Source organism: Ursus maritimus, unplaced genomic scaffold, assembly GCF_017311325.1.
Source record: "Ursus maritimus isolate PB19 unplaced genomic scaffold, ASM1731132v1 scaffold_14, whole genome shotgun sequence".
Classification (NCBI taxonomy): domain Eukaryota; kingdom Metazoa; phylum Chordata; class Mammalia; order Carnivora; family Ursidae; genus Ursus; species Ursus maritimus.
This window is the reverse complement of record NW_024423786.1, coordinates 59,693,125-59,716,428: the sequence shown is the minus strand read 5'-3', so window position 1 is coordinate 59,716,428 and position 23,304 is coordinate 59,693,125. Positions and strand designations below refer to the sequence as shown.

The window sequence follows — 23,304 nt, the reverse complement described above, 5'->3', positions numbered from 1 at the left end:
TTTCTCCCAGGAACCTGGGATCGGATCATGAGCCGAAGGCAGGCGCTTAACCGCTGTGCCACCCAGGCGCCCCCTAAAGATTTTATTTATTTATTTGACAGAGATAGAGACAGCCAGCGAGAGAGGGAACACAAGCAGGGGGAGTGGGAGAGGAAGAAGGCTCATAGCGGAGGAGCCTGATGTGGGGCTCGACCCCATAACGCCGGGATCACACCCTGAGCCGAAGGCAGACGCTTAACCGCTGTGCCACCCAGGCGCCCCTATTTATTTACATTTATTATGCCTCTTCCTCCAAGACACTCGGAAAAGTAAATTTCATGAAAGGGGAGACTGGTCTGTCTTCTTTAGAACTATGCCCTTGCACTGTGCCCAGGAGAGAACCGTCACTTGGCATTTACAAAGGAATTTTAAGAAGATATCCTTCCCCTCTGTGCTGGGGAGAAAGTGGGCCCTGGGAGTGTAAGACTTGTCTAGTTGTCCAATCAGTTGCTGGAGGTAGGCCATGAGTCCTGGATTTAGACAGACCTGGTTTGAACGCAGGCAGATTCAGCCCCAGAACCCCGGAGAATCTCTTCTGCAAGCACGCTCCCTCGGGCTGGCGCGGAAAGTGGAAAGCGCAAATATGCACAAAGGGCTTACTCGTGTCCGAGTGTGTTCTCAGCACCTAATTTACGTATATGAATAAATGTAATCCTCGGCACAAACCGGTAGGTGCTATTAGTATCCCCCATTTTACAGATGAGGAGACTGAGGCATGGGGAGGTCGTCACTTAACCACAGTCAAGCAGGGTAACCTGGAAACATATCAGGCAACCCAGCTCTTGAATATGTGCCTTGAACCACCACCCCAAACTGCTTCTTGGAAAAACCACACAGCCTCCCAGAGCAGAGAGAATGGCTTACCTATGAGAGCCCTTTTCTCCTCCATGACTGGCCATGCAAAGAATCACCAACCCTTTTGCCAATTTTTCTTTGAAATACGTGGAGGGATTTACAGGGGGCTCCCGGAGATGGATGGGTGAGCTGGGTGGAAAGCTCACCTCCCCCATCGGGCACTGCCCGCCTCGCCACCACAGCGGGATGTGGAATGCAATGCGACGAGAGCCAAGCCTTAGAGAGAGTGCAGCGCCTCTTGCCACGTGCGGCCACTGAGCATGAAAAACGTGGCAAGTCTGACTTCAGACGCAAACTGGATTTTGAAGACTTAGTATGGCGAAAATAACGTAAAATATCTTATTGATAACATTTTATGTTGATTACATGTTGAAATGACAGCAATTTGGGATATATTAGGTTAAATAAAATACCTTCTTAGGGGCGGCTGTCCGGCTCCGTCAGAGGACTCTGTGACTCTTGACCTTGGCGTCGTGAGTTCGAGCCCCACACTGGGTGTAGCACTTAACATTAAAAAAAGAAAAAAGAGAGAGAGAGAGAGAAAGAGAGAGAACAAAATACCTTCTTAAAATTAAAAAAAAAATAAAGACAAGGCTTAGGTAGGGGTCAGATGCCTGAGTTCAAATCCAGGCTCCCTGCTTCCTCGCTTCGCAATCCCTGTGCAGGGTTCCCCACTTGCCAAAGGGGGACAGTCGTGAGGATAAGGGGGGCAGTACATGTCAGGGCTGAGAAGGGTCGACAGCACAGCAAGGAGTCAGCAGATACGAGCATTGCCGTTATTACAGCAACGTGCCAGAGAGACCAAGCCCGAGACAGACTCAGCAAGTAAAACAAACCCCCATCTTTCACCGGGATAGCAGGCCTTCTCGCCCTGTCCACGCTGGCCAGGGCATCCGTCGTCCCCTGGCCTTATCCCCGAGGGACGATCTCCTACCCTCCCCCCGACCCTGCCTCGAACCAACCTTCCAACCCTGTGCTCCGGGCTCCTCCCTCTTGTTCTCACGGAAACTTGGCTCTGCTCCAAAGCAACTCTTTGGAAGAGACTGTTGGTGTCTCCCCCACATTCCACATATCCTGAGGTGCGGCAGGTGTCTTTCCTCCTCCCTGCTGTGGCTTCCAAAAAATTTCCCTTCCCTCCCAAACCCCAGGCCCTTGGAAGCCCACGCCAGCCAGCTGTTGGGCATCCATCACCCCTCCGCTCGCACGCATCTTCCAGCTTCTATCCGCTCGGCGGAGGCCTCCAGCATTGGGCTTACGTTCACTTCTCCACCGTGACGCATGTCTTCATCGGTGTAGACTGACAGCCTCTGCACTCCACCCAGCACCCCGCCAGCCCCCGTCCCCTGCGGCCTCGCCCCACCTCGGCCACACACTCCAGCCGCCGAGCCCTAGGACCCCGGCGTTACCAGGAGCGGCACAGCTCCCAGCCTCCTGATTTCAGGCACGCCGCCCTCCTTCCCCCAAGGCCCTCTCTGCTGCGCTCAGTTGCGCAATTCGGCCTCACCCTTCGGGCTCTGGAGTCTGTTGGCCGGTCCACATGGTCACCGTCCCCCACCCTGTGCGGGTGTTCACGTCTGCCCTCACCCCGTGTCTACCCAGCTGCCCAGCCCGAAGCAGATACTCCCAGTTCTCCCGTCTTCTCTCCCCCCACCTTACTTGCAGAACCCCAAGGGTGCCTGAGCCAAGCTCCACCGAGCGAGCGACCGGGGGACTTTGCCCGAGCTGTTGCACAAGGCTGGAGAGAGACACAGGCCAGATCTCGCAGCGAGTCTGCCCCGGAGCCACCGGGAGGCTCTCAGCACTGCTGGCAGTCCCTCCGAGGTGAGGACTTCAACCACCTCTCTCCCCAGATGGCAGCACCTTGCCAACCTTGGCCAGCCATCCTAGCTCTTATCTTTCCAGAAAAGAAACACCCCGTCTGACTACCGGGCCTTCGCATCATGGCCATTCCCTGCAAAGTCCTTCTTTTCTGTTTGTGCCTTGGTCTTTGGTGTTGAATTTGTCCCTCAAATGTCTTGGTCACCCTTTCTCCACTTCATGTCTCCACCACCCCAATGGGAGTGCCCTCGGCGAGATGATCTTGCCAGACCCAGTGGTCAGTTCTCCCCGTCTGGGGAGCATTTAACTGACCTGCCCACCCTCCCTGAAACATGGCCTTGGCCTCCAGGACTCACGCTGTCCTGGTCTTCCTCCCACTGTGCCCGGAGACTCTGTGCTGGGCCCTCCTGCTCTGGCTCGTCTCTCAGCCTCTCCCTTCTTTTTGAGACTCCCCTCCCTCTCCCATCCCTGCCCCACTCCTCTACTCCCCTGCATCCTCACGTTGATAAATGGCCCCCTCATCCCATCACCAGGCCCAGATCTTGGGGTCAGCTCCCTCTTCACCTCTTTAGCTCTCCCCTGGCTCCCCAAGCTCGGACCACTCCATCCCTCTGCCGCTCCTGCCTCAGGCCACACTGGTCTCCGCAGGGCCTTGGCACGTGCTGCTGTCTGCACAACACTCTGCCTCCCCGACCTTCCTTCTTTCCTGGCTGCCATCGCCGCCAAGAGGGCTTCCTGCGTCTCCTTAACGAAAGTAGTCCTCAACCGCTGTTTCATTAGCTCCTAAACGCGTTCTGTTTTTCTTCGTAAGTCATCATCACGTCGAGTTGTGCACTTAATGGCTGATGCACTCACTGCTCGCCTGTCCCAACTGAACCCCTGGCGTATTCAGCAATGCCTAGTGTAAAGTAAGTCCTCCGTACCTCTTTGCTGTGAAGGGAAAAAAGGAGAGAGGGGAGAAAGAGAAATATCACGCGAGTACGTGAAAAGTCCCAGAGAGCTGGTTTGGGATAAAACCAGCTTAACGCTCCGCTCTTCCCCAATGCATACTGCATCAGTCCCAGTGGTGATGCGACGCGGCTGTGACAAGTACGAGAATCAGAGTCTGACAGGCCCGTGTTCAAGTCCCAGCTTGATTGCTTCCCGCTGTGTGGTTTCAGGCAAGTTATCAATTTGTCTGAGCCACATACATGCATTCAATGGTTGCTGAGGGCCTACTTTACAACACAAGCACCGTGCTGTGCCTGTCGTGACGATGATATAAGATAAAGTAGGACGTGTCTCTGGTACCAAGGCTGACTAATCACCAGTACTCAATCATCTGGTGTTATCAGTGCTTCAGGTTTTGCCGTGACTAGTCTCATTGTCTGTGTATAATCATCTGAGGTTTACGATTTGGATTTTCCTATTGAGCGAAAACGTATTTAGGCCAGGGGCGCCTGGCCAGCTCCGTCAGAAGAGCGAGCGGCCCTAGGTGGAAAGATGACTACAAAAATAATAACAACCTTAAAAAAATTATTTAGGACTGTTTTAGGGGTTGGATTTTGTTACCTAAACATTGGGAAGTTTCCGGTGTAGGGCATCATGGTCCGAGAATGTGGCCAGTACGATGTCGGGTTTGAGGAATTGGGTATTTCTTTCAGAGTCTAATATTCGATCCATAGTTGTGACTGTTCCGTTGGCATCGAAGAGGGTGTGTTCTCCATTTATGAGATACAAAGGTCAATAAATATCATCCGAATCAAGATCCGGGATGAAGACGTCACGTTCACTGCTGTGTTCCTGGGATCCAGCAACAGGCCTGGGGCACATCGTACAGGCTCGATAAATAGTTGTTGCGTGAGTGGCTAATTAATCAATCAACCTTATCATCGCTTAGACTCTCAATGCCTTTGTACCTCCGCAAATTTTTTCCTACCTCATCTGCCAAAGGCTGGTGAGTTATGCTCCAGTTTCCCATGCTGGTATATTTCCGACAATTTCCCAGTTTCTTGCTAACTATTTCGGCTTTGTATGTTTCCATACAATATGGCGTAGTGCCTGAGGGTTACGGCTGTTACATAATAACTGTAAATATACCCATACCAACATAAAATGGCCCTTTAACAAGACACGCTCTGTACGATACGGTTTAATTCTGTTCTGCATTTATTATTTTTAAGGAAAAACACAATAATAAAAAAAAGGTTTAAATGTTTAAAAATGAAAAATGAAAAAATAAAAAACCCCCAACACAACAATAAAATCCAAAAGTCAAAGTGCCTTTTCACTGACGCAAGGAGGAAGTCCCCTCCCCATCTTGTGTCCCATCACCCTGCCCCTCCCCCGAGGCCAGGCCACTAACACGATTTTGGCAATTAGCTCCCTTTGAAGACATTCATGTTTTTCATGGAGGAGATCAAACCATGTACACGAATTGTTGTGTGTTTCACATAATGAGTCTCCCTATTTTATGCTTTCTGTTTTCCCTCGATGCTTTATCGTCCATGTGGATTGAATTTGGTTTGCTTTGACCTCCTACTTGGCTTCGGAAAGCATACACCCCATTTTGTGTGTCTCTAATGTTTCCTTTAAAAATTTAAGAGCTTTTTTAAAAAGATTTTACTTATTTATTTGAGAGACAGAGAGAGAGAGAGAGAGCACGAGCAGGGGGAGGGGCAGGGGGAGAGGGACAAGCAGACTCCCCGCTGAGCAGGGAGCCCGACTTGGGGCTCAATGCCAGGACCCCGGGATCAGGACCTAGACACCCCTTAAAAGCATTTTTAACTTGTATTTCTTGGTGTGAAGTCGAGAGTAAAATAATGTGCCAAGATTCTCCCCAATTAAATCAAGAAGGTAAACATCACCTTCCTGCCCTCCCCAGATAATGTTGATGGAATTACAGATACGGGGGGCCGTTATTGTTCCAATCTGGCCCCACAGTAGGCGGGGAGATTTACGTCCCTGTTAGGGCCCAGCCGTGGCTCCTGAAAGGTCCTACGTTGAAGTCCTAGCCCCCAGCACCTCAGAACGTGGCCGTACCCAGAGGGTGGGTCTTTACCTAAGTTACAGGTCACTACAGGGGGCCCTCACCCCCAGAGACTGATGTCCTTATGAAATGAGGGAATTTGGACACAGACACATACAGAGGGAAGATCACGCAAAGACACAGGGAGAAGGAGGCCAGAGAAAGGAGACGCAGAACAAACCAGCCCTGCCGACCTCTGCGTGTTGGCTTTCGGGTCTCCAGAGCAGCGAGAGTAAATTCCCGCTGTCCAGGTCCCCAAGTCCGGGCACTTGGTTAGGGCGCCCCAGTGGATGAATCATCCCCCGGAATAACGCGCCAGAGGGGAACCCACGGAGGGGCCCGAGCGCCTTGCCTTCCCAGCTGGGCTACCATCTGCTGGTGGCTCTTCCTGAGGCTCAGTGGTCCCCAGTTTAGGAAGATGGTGCGGGGCAAGGAGTGACCCCAAAATGAACATACAGTTGACCCTCGGACAACACGGTTTGAACTGCACGGGTCCGTTCCTATGCGGGTTTTTTCCGTCAATACTGTACCTCGCTGTAAATGTATTTTCCTTATGGTTTTCTTCATCATGTTTCCTCTTACTTTATTGTAAGAACATATTGTAAGAATATAGGAAAGATGGGTTCATCGACCGTGTGTGTTAGCAGAAAGGCTTCTGGCCGACGGTAGTGAATGTGTTGGGACGGCCAGAAGTTACACGGATATACGTGGCTTTTCGACCGCGTGCCCCCCATCCCCACGTCACTTGTCACCTGGATTGTCACAGCCTCCCGACACCTGGTCTCCCTGCTTGCACCCCCCCTTCAGTCCCCGCTCCAGACTCCACCGAAACGGTCTCTTTAAAAGTAAATAGAATCATGTCACCCTGTTGTTTAAAACCCTCCAGAGCCCCTACACGCCTCTCACGGCCGCACAAAACCCAGCCCCTGCCTTCCTCTCTGCCCCCATCTCTGACCCCTTCCTCAATCACACTGGCCTCCAGTGGCCCCCGGAGCTTCTGCCCAGAACCTGCCGGCCTCCTGGGCCACGCCAGCCTCCACCACCTCTCCTCCCGTCCTCAGGCGTCCCCTCTCTGAGTGGAAGCACCAGGGCATCGAGGTCAGGAGCTCAGACCCTGGAGCCAAGTTTCCTCGTCTGCGAAACAGGGATGATGGCATCCTTCCAATTCCTCGTGGGTGGTTACGAGAGGGTGGGAGTTACTGCGCATCGGACACTCAGAGCCCGGCAAACAGCTTCTCCAGCGCTATGATGTGAGTTCCTACTCCTATGTCCAGCAGACCCGCTGCTGACATCTGTAGGCCCCAGCTTGCACACCTGCACCCCAGCTCCCCATCCACTTCCCCCGGCCTGGAATTCTCTCCAGTTCCCCCTCGCTCAGTCGGTTACAGAACTTTCAAAAATGTTCTCACCGGCCAGAAGGGGCTCGGCGGTTCAGTGTTTGGGACGCGTAGGCCCCTACAGCTTCACTTCCCGCAGGACTTTAACGAGACACACACACCCCCCCCGGGGCAGGGGAGGTGTGCGGAGTCAGGCGGGAGGAGCACTGGACTGGGAGCAGAGCCAGACGGGCCTCCTGCGTCCGTCTCTGTGGCTCCGATTCCCTGATCCCCAAATCCGAAGCTGCTGTCGCCCCGCCTCTCTCAGCCGCTGCCCCGGCATACATCCTTCATCGCCTTCCTCCCCGGTTACATAGGGACCCTGCTGGCAGGTGCCGTGAGCTGGGCCCCTGAGACCCGCTGCTCAGCGAGTCTCACTCAGCCTCAAACACCTGCGACTGTTGCCCCGTCTCTCACTCTGCCTCGCGAAGAAAAAACAACGCCAGTTAGGCTGTCACACGATGCTATCTTAACGCTAAAAATGTGTATTTCATGCGAACTTCAGGCCCTTTGAAAAATCACCCGGCCGCATCCCAGGGAGAGACAGCTCTCTGCAAAATAAACTCGTTCTCGTATTTCCGACGTGTCTTCCGAGGCTGACTGTCCTGAATCGTGTCCCGATGGAGCTGCCGATGTGTGCGTTGGCCACCCGGATCCCACGCTCTGTGCCATCGACCATCGGTCATCATCGACGCAGGGCCGTGCTGACGCAGCATTTCTCAGGAGCCCCCCACGACTGTCCCCAGGGACACGTCCCCAACGCTGCTCCTTCCCCGGTTTCCAGCTGTCGACAACAGAGCGGACTCCTGCGCTCCCCAAATCTTCGCCCCACTACACCGTTTCTGTGCCTTTCTAAGCACCTTAGCCTTTGGTCTCCGTTTGAAAACACAGTGCAATCTTTTTGAAGGTTCGGAAGACGGACACGCAGCCGGCATAACACTCCGTAGGTTTAAGGCGGATCCACGATGATGTGACACATGCGGAAGTGTCCCTGACCCCATAGCCTCACATAGACGCAATTTCTTTTTCCTTGTGATGACAACTTTTAAGATCTACTCCCTTAGCTTGGAGACTTTTTTTTTAAGCCTAACTTATTTTCTGGAGCAGTTTAGGGCTACTAAATTGAGTGGAAAGTATAGAGTGTTCCCATTACACCCCCAGGCACCCCCTGGCCTCCCCCACGGCCAACGCTCCCCCCCCCCCTGCAGCGTGGTGCGTGCCTTACAGTTCGTGAACCCACACAGACTCATCATTATCACCAAGGCCATAGTTTACAGTGCGGTCTCCTTCTGGTGTTGGACACTCCCTGGGTTTTGACAAACACATATCACAGCCCGGATCTGCCATGAACGCATCACACAGAAGAATTTCCCTGCCCCAAACACGCACTCTGCTCTGTCTGTCCAACCCTCTGCCCTCCCCAACCCCGGGCACCCACGGCCCTTTTTACCGTCCCCCGAGTTTTGCCTTTTCCAACCCGTCCTAGGGCTGGAATCACGTAGCGTGTGGCCTTTTCAGATCGGATTCTTTCACTTAGCGTTAAGTGCTCAAGTCTCATTTATGCCTTTCTATGGATTGAAAGCTCATTGCTTTTTAGGGCTAGAAAAGGCATGTTGTCCGGATGGACCACCGTCTATTTATCTGCTCCCCTACCAGGGGGCATCTTGGGGGCTTCCGAGTTTAGGCAAGCCAGAAGAAAGCCGCAAAAAACGTCCACGTGCAGTTTTTTGGGTGGACCTAGGTCTTCACTGACTTGGGTAAATACCTAGAAGCCTGATTACGGGATCATATGGTGAGAAAATGTTTGGTTTTATAAGAAACTGCCAGACTTTCTTCCCAAGTGGCTGCACTGCGTGGCCCTCCCACAAGCAGGCACTGAGAGTCCCGTCACCCCACATCTTCGTCAGCACTTGGTATTGTCAGCCTTTTGGATTTGGGCCGTTGGCGCAGGTGTGCGGCGCTGTCCCGTTGTCCTACGGTATTTGCATTTCCTTAACGACACGATGTGGAACTTCTGTTTATATGCTGTTTACTACCCAGACACCCTTTTTGGTGAGGTGTCTATTTGGGTCTTCTGCCCAATTTCTTTTTTTTTTTTTTAAGATTTTTTATTTATTTATTTGACACAGACAGCCAGCGAGAGACGGAACACAGGCAGGGGGAGCGGGAGAGGAAGAAGCAGGCTCCCAGCAGAGGAGCCTGACGTGGGACTCGACCCCAGAACTCTGGGATCACGCCCTGAGCCGAAGGCAGACGCTTAACGACTGCGCCACCCAGGCGCCCCTTCTGCCCAATTTCTTAATCGGGTTGTTCTCTTTTTAAATCATTGATTGTTGAGTTTCAAGAGTGCTTCGTGCGTCCCAGATAACAGTCTTTGATTATCTGTGTCCTTTGCACATTCTTTCTCCCCACCTGTGGCTCATCTTCTCCTTCTGCAGAGCACAAGTTTTTAACATATGTTCTTTTCTCACGTCAAAAGGCTTTTCTTTTTGAAACTGACATTCCGTTTCACAACTAAATTTTACAAAAATTATTTAGAGTTGTGTCAGGACTTCCCCATCTGGGGGATTTTTCTTTTTATTACATCTCTCGGTGACCTCAGTTACATGTAAAAAGCGTCACAAAGGAGAAGAAAGAGACACAGTCGTGTTTCAGCCCCAAGCATTCTCAGAAATGTGATTCTATTGCCCTTCACACACAAAGAGCACCTTGGATATTCATACGACCTTTGGGACGTAGGGCTTTGCTTGCTGTCACAACCGTGGACCCTGTTCCTGTCTTCCGGCATTTAGGGCTGCAGAGAAATCTCGGGCCACACTGATTTTGTTCCTTTCTAGGTGACCTTTCGTGCTGCCTGGACGTATCCTTTCATGACACAGCTCTTCAGGACGAACCCAGGTTCATTTTTGGGACGCCTCAGTGGCTGTGGGGCTCGATCCCAGGACCCCGGGATCATGACCTGAGCCGAAGGCAGACGCTTCACAGACTGAGCCCCCCAGGCACCCCTCCAGTTATCTTATAAACAGGAGGAGTCCCTCCCCGATTCTGTCGTTCATCTTGAGAGATAAGCGTTCCCCACTTTCCGTGTCTCTGTAGTGGCTTCAGTGGGCTGCCTGGACAAGCTATGTGAGGGCCACTTGCTGGACACGGCCGTCTGTGTGACGTCTTCATGCACCCTCTGAAGTCCTGCCACCCCATCTCTCCACGGCACTCCACATCCTCCTGGGGCCTTCACTTTCTGTTTTGCTCCCTAGGCCTGCATCTGGTTCTCACACCCCGACTGTGAGTCCCCACGGTCTCCACCACCGGGCCCTGCGCACGGCGGGGGCTTCATGAATTCACCTCTGCATTGAAAAGGACTCTCCACGTTGCAGTTGACGGAAGCACCACTTGAACTGGTTCAAGGAACCAAAACCTAGAAGCGTTGATCAGGCTTCAGGCATAGCTGGATCAGGCTTCAAGACTCTTTCTCTCCATCTCTCGGCTCTTCCCTCTCGACGACTGACTTTGCTCTCCTGCTGGCAGGCCTTCCCTTGCAGCTACGCTAGGCCACCAGGAAGGCCAGCACCCCGACAGAGACAGAGCTCCTTCGACCAAAGGTGACAACGACCCAAACTGGAAACTGATTACCACAGGACTGGCTTGGGCCCTGCAGCTGTCACAGAGTCAAACACGGAGGCTGGAGGCACAGAGGGCTCAAATCCATCAGTCCTCAGGGAGAGCCCCTGAGAGACAGGTGGTGGCCTCAGCAGGAGGAGGGCTTTTTATTTATTTATTTTATTTTTAAAGATTTTTATTTATTTATTTGACAGAGAGAGAGAGAAAGAGCACAAGCAGGGTGAGCAGCAGAGGCAGAGGGAGAAGCAGGCTCCCCACTGAGCAGAGCCTGACGCGGGGCTCGATCCCAGGACCCCAGGATCATGACGCTTCACCGACTGAGCCCCCAGGTGCCCTGGGAGGAGGGCTTTTTAAACAAGTACTGAGAGCAGAAATGAGCTGACAATGAGGGTCCACCAGCATCCTTTTAGTTTCCTTCCAGGAAGGCCCCTCCTCGTGGGCGCACTGGAAATGACGGGGCCACCGCACAACTGCTGAGCGTACCCCCAGTTTACAAAACGCTTCTCACACGGTGGCATTTCAGCCCCACGGCCCACCACGCGTGACGTGGCATCGCTCCAGCCTTCATGCCCTCGAGGAGGCATCGGGTGGGCTGAGTCACAAAGGCAGCGGGGAGCCGGAGGGGACGTGCTGAGAGCAGCAGGTGCGTGCAGGACAGGAGGAAGCTCGCACTGACCTCAGGCCACTTCCTCCGTGTCAAGCTCTCCACCCCCTCGGCCGCCTCCCTCCACCTCGTGGGCAGCAGCCCCCTACCTCCACCCCCTCTGCGTGGTCTCCTGCCTCTCTCCCTTATCTCTCCCTGCCAGCAGATGCCACGCCTCCTCCCCGACCTTTGTACCTTGCTCCCTGGCTTGTTTTTTTTTTCTGGACCTGGGAATCCGGGCTCACTTTCACTCCGGGCTCACATCCTCGTGGCCGCCTCGCCATGTGCACTGGAAAGTGCTCCCGCTTCGTGGGGCTCTCCCTCATCCCCCTCTCCCTGGTCTGCATCGTGGCCAATGCCCTCCTGCTGGTGCCTCAGGGCAAGACGGACTGGACCGACACCAGCCACCTCAGCTTGCAAGTCTGGCTCATGGCCGGCTTCCTCGGCGGGGGCCTGATGGTGAGCGGGCTGGGGTCCTGAGCACAGGCAGAGGGGGAGGGAGCGGGGTGGGGGTAGCAGTGGCATGGGCGGGGACCTGTCCCCTGGAGCCTCCCAGGCTGCCCCCAGCTACTGAGCGCCTGTGATTTCAGCCCCTGAGCTGAACTTGCAAGGGACAGGAGAAGGAGGGAAGGAAGCGTCTGAGCAGAGACCCTCCTGGGTGGGGAGGGCGTCCTAGCCGTCCCGACCAGTGCTGGTGGCCCCGGATGCTAGACCAGCTCACCGCAGGGGCAGAGGAGAGGAAACAGCTGGCTGTGTGGGCACTTATCAGGGCACGATGATAACGGGCATGGAGGGTGGGTGTGGGGACGCTGGACCCAGGAGCAGGGTCACAGCTCTGTCACCCCACCGGTCGCCTCCGAGTCCCCTCATTTGCGGCCCACACGTCTGGATGGCCAGCCGGTGCTGCCTCAACCCAGAACTCAGGCCAGCATGGTAGAGAAGGTGCCCGGGTCTTCTGGAGCCTCGGACCGTCAGAAGTGGGGGGAGGGGAGACGCCTCTCCTGGAGGCACTCATCCCCATCCTCCAACCCCTCCCTGTTTGGGGGAACTTCTGGAAGGTCGGGATAGTTGAACAGCATCATGGGCTGAAGACAAGAGACCTCCCCAGTAGGGCTCCTCCCTCCTCAGATGGAACGACCCGGATGGATGAAGGTCCCCGGGACAGGGCTCACCTTTTTTTTTTTTTTTTTTTTAAAGATTTTATTTATTTATTCAACAGAGATAGAGGCAGCCAGCGAGAGAGGGAACACAAGCAGGGGGAGTGGGAGAGGAAGAAGCAGGCTCACAGTGGAAGAGCCTGATGTGGGGCTCGATCCCATAACGCCGGGATCACGCCCTGAGCCGAAGGCAGACGCTTAACCGCTTAACCGCTGTGCCACCCAGGCGCCCCCAGGGCTCACCTTTTTTTGCCTCTTTCTCTGTCCACAGTGACACTCCTCCCTACACACTCCCCCAGCGTCACACTGCACCCCTCTCCAGCCCACCACGCCCACCTCCCTGCAATCTAACCAGCCTGCCTCTCGGGTGGCCCCCCCATGCCGAGCATGCCCCCCCGACTCATGCTCATTCCCAGCTGCGCTCTTCCCAGCTCCAGGCCCTGAGCCGCTGGCTCACACAGTCCCCGCTGCTCCCCGGGGACACAGGCCTCGGGTCCCTGCTCTCCCTGGAGCTGGGTTCCCCAGGGTCCCCGCTGGGGAGAACGCAGTATCACAAAGAGACAAAGAGGGAACGGGAGCTCCGTGCGAGCAAGGCCTGCCTGTTCGCTGGCTGCCCCGTGCGGTGCCTGCCCGGTCCAGTGCCCCGAACTTGACGGGCCCTGACTAATAGTCCCGAGCAAAGTAAACAAATGAGCAAGAGGATTTCCGACAGGAGTAGGACCACCAAGGAAGCAAAGCAGCAAGCTTGGGGGGGGGGTGTTTGTAGAATTTTCTTTTTTTTTTTTTAAGATTTTATTTATTTATTTGACAGAGAGAGAGAGAGAGAGAGAGAGACAGCCAGAGAGAGAGGAAACACAAGCAGGGGGAGTGGGAGAGGAAGAAGCAGGCTCCCAGCGGAGCAGGGAGCCCGATGCGGGGCTTGATCCCAGGACCCTGGGATCACACCCTGAGCCAAAGGCAGACATTTCACCGACTGAGCCACCCAGGCGCCCCAAGAGTATACTTAAAAAAAATTATTATTTAATTTTTTTCCAGAGAGAGAGAGAGGTGGGTATGTGAGCAGGGGGAGGGGCAGAGAGAGAGGAAGGGAGAGAATCCTAAGCACAGCACCCACCCCACCCCCACCCACCCCCAAACGCAGGGCTCCATCCCACGACCCTGAGATCACAACCTGAGCTGAAATCAAGAGTTTGATGCTTACCCAACTGAGCCAGCCAGGCGCCCCAAGAGTATACTTTTAATTTGTTGTAAGTCAACTCCATGCCACACATGGGGCTCAAACTCATAACCCCAAGATCAAGAGTCACGCACTCTACCTTTTGAGCCAGCCGGGCACCCCCGTTTACAGCATTTTCAAGGACGGCCTCAATGAGGCGACATCTGAACTGAACCCCACAAGACAAGCGAAGGACCCCGCCCCGCAGACAGGGGGCTGGCAAGGACACAGCCTGAGCCCGCACACCCGAGGACACCCATGCGCGGCTGGGACAGCCAGGGTTTCATGAGACGAGATCCGAGGTGGGCACGGGCCGGGGCATGCACACCCTCGTGAGGAATTTGGATTTCACTCTAAGTACAACAGGAAGCTATTCGAGGAACTTTTACCATGTTTTGAGCTTTTGAACTTTTTTTTCAAGCCCTACGGAGAAGCGCCCAGATCCTTAGGAGACAGCCCGGTGAATTCTGACCAAGTGAACCCGCCATGTAGCCAGCACGCAGACCAAGATCCAGGTCATTGCCAGAATCCCAGACAGGCCTCCCACACCAGGCACTACGCCCACGAGACTCCCCGCTCCCTGATTTCTAACCCCGTAGGCTAGTTTTGCCTGTTCCATGCTTTATGTAAGTGGAACCATCCAGGATAACAATTTTGTGTCTGGGTCCTCTAGCTCGACATGGGGTTGTGAGTTTCATCTGTATCATTATGTAGACGCGTAGTCTGTTATTTCTGGTGCATTCCGCTGTGTGACTAGACCACAGTTAATTTAAACATCCTACCGTCGGTGGCCATTTGGATAGGCCCCAACTTGGGTTTATTACAAAGAATGCTGCTGTAAACATTCCTGTAAATGTCTTTAGGTGAAGTTCTGTTTGCAGTTTCGTTGGATGGATACTTAGGGGTGGAACTGCTGATTCTTAAGGTGTGCGTGTATTCAGAGTGGATAGACATTGCCAGAGAGTTTTCTGAAGTTCTGACCCCAATTTCATTCCCGTCAGCAAAGTAGGGGAGTTCTAGTTGCTCCGCACCCTGCCGGATCGAGAAGGTCGCTGTGGGGGTAAGAGCTGGAGGTGAGCCGGGGATTAAGAGCAGACGGAGGCCACTGTGGTTGTCCGGGAGAGTTGATCGTGGCTGAGAATGGGCCAGGGGCCAAGCAAGCAGATTCGAGCTATAAACTCAGTGTTTCCTTCCACGTTACCGTGACCTTTCTCTCGGCACAGGGTAGAGGGCAGAGAGTAAGACAGGGGAGCTTGGACAACGAAAGGAATTAAACACTGTGAGTACGAAAGTAGACATCTCAAAGAGGTAGGTCACTCGAAACTGGTCAGTCCCAAAGGCAATGCTAAGTGTCTGGAGCCGGAAGCTTCCAGTTAAGTGTCCTCCCCAGAGAGGCGAAGCAAAGGGGCCAGGACTGGTTCTAGACCTGCCGGGAGACTTGGAAGAAGGGAGAGAGAGCATCCGGCAGGACTCCGTTCAGCTCTACGGGCGTTTTTATGAGGTCACGATGACTGAGATAACAGAATCAAATCCCCCGGCCCCACCCCTAGCGAGGAACAAATGCTGCCTGGCACGCTCTGGGCGGGAGCAGGTGCGCAGGGAGGAGACGAGCACTCTGGAATTCCAGAGATGGGCGATAGGCAAAGAACCTGGCACGGGGCAGGAAATGAAGGCTAGCGCCAAAGTGCGGAGCCTCAAATGCCTCCCTAAAGCTCAGTCTTCTTTTTTTAACACTATTTATTTATAATTTTCTTTTTTCCTTTTATTTTTTAAAAGATTTTATTTATTTATTTGACAGAGAAACAGCGAGAGAGGGAACACAAGCAGGGGGAGCTAGAGAGGGAGAAGCAGCTCCCCACTGAGCAGGAAGCCCGACGCGGGGCTTGATCCCAGGACATCGGGATCATGACCTGAGCCAAAGGCAGACTCTTGACAACTGAGCCACCCAGGCACCTCTATTTATTATTTTAGAGAGAGAGTGTGTGTGCATCACGCGGGGGGTGGGGGGGACAAGGAGGGAAGGAGATGAAGAATCCCAAGCAGACTCCACGCTGAGCATGGACCCCAACGTGGCGCTCAATCCCACACCCCTGAGATCATGACCTGAGCCGAAAACCAAGAGTGGGACACTCTGCTGGCTGAGCCACCCAGGCGCCCCCAGAGAGCTCAGTTTTGATGGGGCACTCTCTGGAAGGAGACCCTGAAGGCTTTGGGCAGAGAAAAGCCCCGTTGAAAGCTAAGTTCACTCTGGTGGGAGGAATGTAGGATGGAGTGTTCAGCACCGGGCCCAGAGATACAGACGTCTCGTAGACAGGCTGAGAACGTCATCCCTGTGGGAGGTGATCCAGGATCGGACGGTGCAGACAAAAGGGCAGACACATTCAAGAACTGTTAGAGGAAAAGTTGAGAAGACTTGAGGTCTGGCTGGGTGTGGAGAATTCAAGTTTTCTAGTGTGGGTGACCTGAAGAATATTTCCTCTGACGGAGACAAAAAAGGTCACAGGGAGGTGGATTTGGGGAACTTTGGGGGACTTGCGAGGTCAGTATGAGGCGGGCTGGTTTGAGCTAAAACCGAGACACTGAAAGGAACATATCCTTCAGCAGATGGATTTGAATATGGGGGTGAGTACTGTCCGAGGGGACAGCGGATGCCCTGAGAAGGGGTGGGCTCTGGGAGGAGGGCCACAGGGAGGAAGGAGGACAAAAAGAACCAGGGTTGGACCTTGGGGGTCCCTACACTTCCCATCAGAGCATTCACTAACATTCTCCTCCCCCCCTCCGCGACACTCCAGCACCACTGCTCCTTCCTACTGCCCAGGGGATTTATACTTATCGAGCCAGTCTTGACCTCAGGTCAACCTGTTATTTCATTAAATCCCGAGCACAGCCCTGTGAGTTAGGTCTTGAAGACCCAGAGAGAGGAATCAGTTCATTTAGTGTGAAGTGAGCACAGGGTCGGCCTGAACCCCAGGCTCCCTGACTCCGTCTCAGTTGGGCACCTGCTAGGCGTCAAGATTTGTGGAGGATGTCATGACATTGGGTCCTGCCCGCGTGGAGGCTGCAGTCTGAACACACATAAGCAGGGACGTAAGTAGTAATGTTACAGAAAGGCAGAACCCAGAGGCGGCGCTCCAGGAGTAGTGGAGATAAGGTCTTCTACAGTCCAAAGGGCTGAGGGCACCCCAGGCAGCTCCAGAAGGAGGTGAGCACCGGACGCGCGATGCACGTGAGGTGTGGAGGACGCAGGGGGGTAGGGGGGCTCCTGTCACACTGACCCTCCTTCGCAGGTGCTGTGTCCGGGCATCGCGGCGGTTCGCGCGGGGGGCAAGGGCTGCTGCGGCGTGGGCTGCTGTGGAAATCGTTGCCGGGTAAGACCCAAATGCGGGCAGGACTCGGGGCTGGGTCTCTGAACCGGCCTCCGCAGAGCCACACCTGAAGGTCCCCCTCGCCACGGGAGCTCCCCCGCAAGGTCGCAGCTCCGCCTCGCCCCTCCCTGGCCCCCGCCAACTTCGGCCTCCGTGGGCCTGCAAAGCGGACCAGGACCCCCACGAACCTCCGCGGCCTCTGGCTCGTAGGGGCAGCTAAGGGCCAGCCCCGGGCTTTGCGGGGAAATGTATTTCTCGCGCGCCTGGAGCCGAGCGAGGTAAGGTGCGCGCACGCGGGAGGAGGCGGCCCCGCTCACCCCCCCTTGCACTGCGCACCCAGATGCTGCGCTCCATCTTCTCCTCGGCGTTCGGGCTGCTGGGGGCCATCTACTGCCTCTCGGTCTCGGGAGCCGGGCTCCGAATTGGACCCAAATGCTTAATGGACCGCCGGTGGGACTACCACTTCAAAGACACCGAGTAAGACTTCACGCGCCCCCCTTCCCTGCCTCTCCCACCCGGATCGGGAGCCCGGGAACCAGGCGCGCCTTCGCTGGAGCCCCTCCACGTGGACCAACCCCCGCTCGGCGCCTGCGCGGGGCTGGGGGGCGGGCACTCCGAGTGCCCTCCCTCTCTCACGTGACCCTGCCCGCCCGCCCCCCCCCCCCCCCCCCCCCCCCCCGCAGAGGCTCGTACTTGCAGAACCGCACTCTGTGGGGTTTGTGCGAGCAGCCGCCGGGCGTGGTCTCCTGGAACGTGACGCTCTTCTCGCTGCTGGTGGCCGCCTCGTGCCTGGAGATCGTGCTGTGCGGGGTGCAGCTGGTGAACGCCGCCCTCGGCGTCTTCTGCGGCGATTGCCGGAAGAAGGAGGTGGGGCGGCGCGGGCTGGAGCCGGAGCGGGACCCTCCTTGCTCCCTGGCTGCGTCCTCACCTTCTCTCTTCCGCAGGGCACCCCTCACTGAGGCTCCACTGACCGCCCTGCTCGCTCCTGGACGCCCGACTGGCCCACCCCGCCCTGGAAATAAACCTTTGAAGTCTCGTGCGCGTCTCGGATGGTGCCCTCTGCGCACGAGCGCCCGAAGGCGCCCAGATACACAGGGCCCCGGGGGCGCTTCTGTTGGGGACCCCAGCCAGTTTTAGCAAGTGGTTGTTGAGCTGTTCGTGGGCGCTCAAGTACAGTGGTAAACAAGACAGGCAAGTTCTATGCGCTCAAAGAATTTAACAATCCAGGGGTGTAAGATGGGTACATTAAAAAAAAAAAAAAGGCAATAGATTACTTCACTTTTTAAGGAACACGCTGGTGGTGGGATAGGCATTGGCTGATGGAGGGGCTTTTTAAAATAAGGTGAAGTCTGAGAAAGTGAAATTGGAGCCGAAATCTGGTGCATGGGCTAGCCGCGTGGGTAGCTGGGGGATTCCAGGCGGGGAGCAACAAGGACCAAGGTCCCAGGTGCAAATCCCAGGCGGAAATCCAAACATGGAAAAGCCACTCTTTCACTTTTGTAAGGAAAGGAAGGAAACTGTGGAAAAGACTAGAGTTTAGCTTAAACTCTACAAAAGGAAAGCTTAAGGTGTTTAGCTTTATCTTCCCCTAATTTGGTAGAAGTTTCTCAGTCTGAGGTCACTGGTAGTTCAGAAAGGAAACGGCCTGAGCTCTTAATGAGGACGAGGTGTCTGCAGACGCCCTCAGGAAGCCAGGGACTTCCTTAACTTGGGCGCAAAACTGTATTTCAGGGCATTTTCCTGGGTTATGGGTCCCTAACTTTCAGTGGGCTGCCGGGACTCCTGAGCCCAAACCGGAATTTGAGCCTGGCGCAGTGTGGGGCTGGGAGGAAGACAGGGAGACGCCGTTTCCTACCGCTGAAACAAGCGAGACCAGAGCCAGCACAGAGAAGCTTTAATAGCGAGCGGTGGGACTGGCCCCGGGGCGGGCGCCCTGGTCGTTAACTGCGGCAGCAGAAAAAGCGCACGTCGTTCAGTGCGGTGTCGTCCCGGAGGCCCCTCGGCTGCTCCACCTTGGTCTGCAAACCGCACACGCCTTTGGGGCAGGGCTTACTCCATTCTCCAAAGTCGCCCCAGGCCAGGCCGGGCCCCTCCAGCTCCGTGCCGTCCGAGCAGCGGAAGCGCACATTGTTGGCTGCCGTGTTGTCCCCTGGGGTCCTGGGGGCCTCCACGCGCAGCGAGAAAGCCACCAGGAAGCCACCGCCGGGACACCACAGGGGCTCACTCCACGCGCCCCACCTACCACGGAAGGGGAGAAGCGCTACCTCTGGCCCCCCCCATCCCTACCCATCCCTGGGGACTCCTCCGCGGGGTGCTGCATGACCCCGGTGGGTGGGGTCTCCTCACCCGACCTCCACTGAGGGGCGGGGGGGGGGTGGTCTTGCAACCACTCCCCAGGTCTAAGCTGCCCCACAGCCCTGGAGGAGCATTTTAGCGGGGAGGGTGGGAGTGCAACAGAGGGTAAGGGGCATATCTGCATCCCGGGGGGGCCCTTGGCACCTTCCAGACTGAGACTCCACCACCTGCGTGTTGCGCTCGGCGTTCCCGCGTGAGCAGTGCAGTCGGATCCCGTTCAAAGCGGTGTCGTCACCAGGGATGCCTTGGGGGGGTTCCTCCTGGGCCGGGAGGAGCGGAGGGGTGAGGACCAGGTCAAAGATAGCCATCCTGTGTTCCCGTGCACGGGGTCGTGCACCTCCCTCCTCGGAGACCCAGGCCTGAACCCCCACCTTGAGAGAGAACCCGCCGGCGAAGAATCCATCAGGACACATCTCGGGCCAGGCCCAGTCGCCCCAAGGACCCCCGTTGGTCACGTCGATGACCGACGTGTAGTCGCTCAGGCGGTTGGCTTGTGCATGTCCACAGCAGGTGGCCCACAGCAGCAGCAGCAGCTGGGCTCCGGCCCTCCTCCCCATCCTGCGGCCTCTGTGAGCTGGGCCCCTCGCACTGATTTATACCACCTCTGGCCCTCTGTAGGCTCTGATTACGGAAGGGCCTCCTGGATTAAGTGACACCCGAAACTAATCCGTTCCGGGAACCCAGCAGCCTCCATTCTCCGCTCAGGGCGACAGAGGCTCCCAGCGCTGGCAGAGAAGGGGCAGAGAGAGCTGAGCAGCTGAATAAACCACCCCCTACTGAACACTGAGTGTAGACCCTGACTTGTGGTTTTGTTCTGAAGGTGTTGTTATTCAATCCTCACAACTCGTGTGAGAGGTGGGGATTACCCTTTCCGTTCAGCAGATGACGGAACTGGGGCTTAGAAATGGCAAGCAACTTGCCCAAGGTCAAGGTCAGCAATCTGGGAAACGCTCCAACACTGGGAAGTGGAGGGCCGTCACTCTAGGGGTGGAAGTGGTGCTCCGACATACTGGACAGGATTGGTCAGAGGCAACCTTAGGGACCTCCAGGATTTGCGAGAGCATTAGAGGGAGAGATGGGGCAAGAATCCAGGAACTGTGGGAGCTAGAAAGGATCTTCTCAGTGATTGGGATACCCAATCCCAGAGAGTCTGGGGTACCCCTTCCCCTGAGAGGAAAATATACAGACAGGAAAAATTCTAGGAAGTTTATGGACAGGGGATTGAGAACCCCCTTAGAACAAGAGATGTTGTTTCTTCCTTGCTTCCTGGGTCCTTCCCCTGAATGTTTTCCTAACTATGACCACCAGGTGGGCTCCTAATTTGGAAAGAGAAACAAGTAGCTCAGATTTGTTGAGGGGCGCACCACGGATTTGCCTGCTCTCCACACACTTTCCTGTGTTTGTTCGCTATATATTTATATAGCAATAATGTATTTGGGCCCAGGCAATATTGTAAGTGCTGGAAATAGGACAGCAACCAGGAAAAACAAGGCCCCTGTCTTCGTTGGAGCCCACATCTGCGTGGGGGAGACAGATGATACATTTTCCAATGGACCTTGAGCTCTCTGAAGGCTCTCTTTTGTCTTCTTGAGGCCTAGTACAGGGCCTGGATGCAGAAATAGTTAATAAAGTTTGGTTTGAAGAGTAATGTGGAAGGTGGGTTTGCCTGGCATAGTCCGTAGAGCATGCAACTCCTGATCTTGGGGTCATGAGTTCAAGCCCCATGTTGGGCATAGAGATTGCTTAAAAAAAAAAAAAATCACACACAAAATGAATAACCTGAGAACCAGAACCAATCTGGAGTTTAAAAGAAATTAAACCACAAAAATGTAAACGGTTAAAGCCTAAAGTATAAAGCATCCACGTCAAGACAGGTCCCCTGGAGACAGGATTGCGAATTTAGAAGTGGGTGCTTCCTGGATCCCAGGTGCCCTATGTTTGAACTTCATAGGTTAAGATTTATGGAGCAATTGTGGTAAGTTTTTCCATGTACGGTGTTTGCACATATGTTATCATTTAATCCTCAGATGAGATCGACAAAGTACCTACTATTGTCCTCAATTTACAGTGGTGGGAATTCAAGCCCAGAGTTAACGAAGGGCCCACACCACTGCTCAGTGGGGGAACTGGCTCTCACCCCAGCCCCTCTTCCCTCTCACTACAACCTGCCCCTACACGGACAGCAAACGCAGAGACGTGTGGTTGCTGCCGAACCCCCCCCCCCAATCCTCTTCATCTGGCGAATCCCCCCAAATCCTCATCATCCTGTCTTTCGCCGCTGGGATGCTGCCCGCTGGGGCAAAGGGCACAGGGGAAGGGGGACTTAGTAGGTTAATTATTAACCCTTAGCAACTTAGGGCACCGCAAGGTTCTCCCGAGGTGGAGGGACAAGGACTGGCTTGGGGCTGGAGAGGGGGCTACGGCCCCAGCAGCAGTCGTAGGGGTCGCGCTGCTTCCGATGGCCTCGCTGCGCTGGTTCCGCCGCACGATTCCTCTCGCGCTCCTCTTGCTGCTGCTGCTACTTTATCTCTGTGCTTGGAGCTTTTGTGAGTGGTCTCTTCCCTCATGCTCTGGGAGGAACCGGGAAGCCAAGCGCGGGGGACCTAAACCCCCCTCCTCGAGCCCTCACCGCTAGGCCTCGCCCCTCCCCAGGCGCCGTCTCAGGCTGCAAAGCCGGGACACAGTCGTGCATTCCCGAGGGAACGCCGCCTGTCCAGGTATGCCCGACACAGGGCTGGGACCGGGGGCTCCGGGTGGGACCCCGATCGCGGGGAGCGGGGTCAGGCTGAGGATCTGGTGACGGGCGGGTCCTGCTCCTCGTCTCGCCTCTCCCGTCCCAAGCCGAGTACAGCAGGAGAGAGGCCAGCCACAGGAGTAATTTCTGCAGGGCCCCACTGGGCTGCTGGGCGAAGGAGGCCCAGCGGGCTAGGGGTTCTGCTCCCGCCGCCTTCCGCCCATGTCTACCCCCAGGTCCCGCTGCAGTCGGGTCCCCTGGAGGCCCCCGAGTGGGAAGAGCCTCAGTGTGTAGGCCCCCAGGGGGTGCTGGGCCGCGTGATGGGGCCGTTCCACGCCAGTCTGAACCCCGAAGGGGATGTGGCGTTGTCGCAGTACCTAGCTGGATGGAAGGCGCTGGTCAGGTGAGCGGTCTCGCGACCCCCACCCGGCGCCCGCCTCCCAGGGCTCCCCCGCCCCCTCTCCAACCACCGCGCTCTGCCCGCCACCGAACACGCAGGTTCCTAACTCCCCTCGGCTCCATCTTCGCCTTCGCCACGAGCGAGGCCTTCGCCAAAGTGACAGCCCTCGAGGCTCGGGTGCACGGCCCAGAGGCGGCGCACTACTCGTCGCTGACGGCCATGGTGGCGTGGGAGCGGCGGGAGGGACTGCTGGAGCGCCCCGGGATCGCCCCTCCAGACACCGCCAGCTCCTCGGGCTCACGGATCCTGCTCTTGCTGCACCGAGCGCTGCGCTGGTCCCAGCTCTGCCTCCACCGGGTGGCAACCGGGACGCTCGGAGGCCCGGACGCCGGCGTGCAGTGCAGCGACGCGTACCGCACGGCCCTGGGCCCGCACCATCCATGGCTGGTCCGCCAGGCCGCCCGCCTCGCGTTCCTCGCCTTTCCGGATCGCGACCGCTGGCTCGAGCTCGCGTGCCCGGGCGCCGGGAAGGCGGAGGCGCGGGCCGCGCTGGTCCGGGTGGCGGGCACCCTGGAGGATGTCTACAACCGCACCCAGGGCTTGCTGGCCGAGCGGGGCCTCCTCCAGCTGGCCTGAGGCCCCCCGCGGCGGGCACCCGCCGACAGCCCCACGCCCCGAGTCCAGCGGGCCGCACTGCCGAGGCAAGCCGGGGGGGGGGGGG

The 23,304-nt window shown here is 56.0% G+C and overlaps 3 protein-coding genes across 3 annotated transcripts; 2 read left to right on the top strand and 1 right to left on the bottom strand.

Moving 5' to 3' along the window:
* The first annotated feature begins 11,357 nt into the window (after positions 1–11,357).
* TM4SF5 (transmembrane 4 L six family member 5) lies at positions 11,358–18,130 on the top strand. The gene is made up of 5 exons (XM_040629891.1): positions 11,358–11,815; positions 17,017–17,097; positions 17,435–17,571; positions 17,778–17,961; positions 18,039–18,130. The coding sequence occupies exons 1-5, from the start codon at positions 11,639–11,641 to the stop codon at positions 18,051–18,053; spliced, it is 594 nt and encodes a 197-aa protein (XP_040485825.1). The 5' UTR covers positions 11,358–11,638; the 3' UTR covers positions 18,054–18,130.
* Positions 18,131–18,975: 845 nt separating this feature from the next.
* Positions 18,976–22,064, bottom strand: VMO1 (vitelline membrane outer layer 1 homolog). The gene is made up of 3 exons (XM_008687941.2): positions 19,821–22,064; positions 19,594–19,709; positions 18,976–19,332 (listed from the first exon to the last, which is right to left on the bottom strand). The coding sequence occupies exons 1-3, from the start codon at positions 20,004–20,006 to the stop codon at positions 19,035–19,037; spliced, it is 600 nt and encodes a 199-aa protein (XP_008686163.1). The 5' UTR covers positions 20,007–22,064; the 3' UTR covers positions 18,976–19,034.
* Positions 22,063–23,224, top strand: GLTPD2 (glycolipid transfer protein domain containing 2; the record flags this gene model as incomplete). The annotated part of the gene is made up of 2 exons (XM_040628320.1): positions 22,063–22,586; positions 22,682–23,224. Coding segments are annotated over 2 exons (1,062 nt in total), but the record flags the coding sequence as incomplete, so codon positions are not given.
* Positions 23,225–23,304: the final 80 nt, after the last annotated feature.

Coding starts and splice junctions, on each gene's coding strand:
- TM4SF5 (XM_040629891.1), top strand. CDS start 11,639: ATGTGCACTGGAAAGTGCTCCCGCTTCGTGGGGCTCTCCCTCATCCCC. Junction 17,098..17,434: donor GCTGTGGAAATCGTTGCCGG/GTAAGACCCAAA, acceptor CTGCGCACCCAG/ATGCTGCGCTCCATCTTCTC. Junction 17,572..17,777: donor TACCACTTCAAAGACACCGA/GTAAGACTTCAC, acceptor CCCCCCCCGCAG/AGGCTCGTACTTGCAGAACC.
- VMO1 (XM_008687941.2), bottom strand. CDS start 20,006: ATGGGGAGGAGGGCCGGAGCCCAGCTGCTGCTGCTGCTGTGGGCCACC. Junction 19,710..19,820: donor CCGGCGGGTTCTCTCTCAAG/GTGGGGGTTCAG, acceptor CTCCCGGCCCAG/GAGGAACCCCCCCAAGGCAT. Junction 19,333..19,593: donor GTGGAGTCTCAGTCTGGAAG/GTGCCAAGGGCC, acceptor CTTCCGTGGTAG/GTGGGGCGCGTGGAGTGAGC.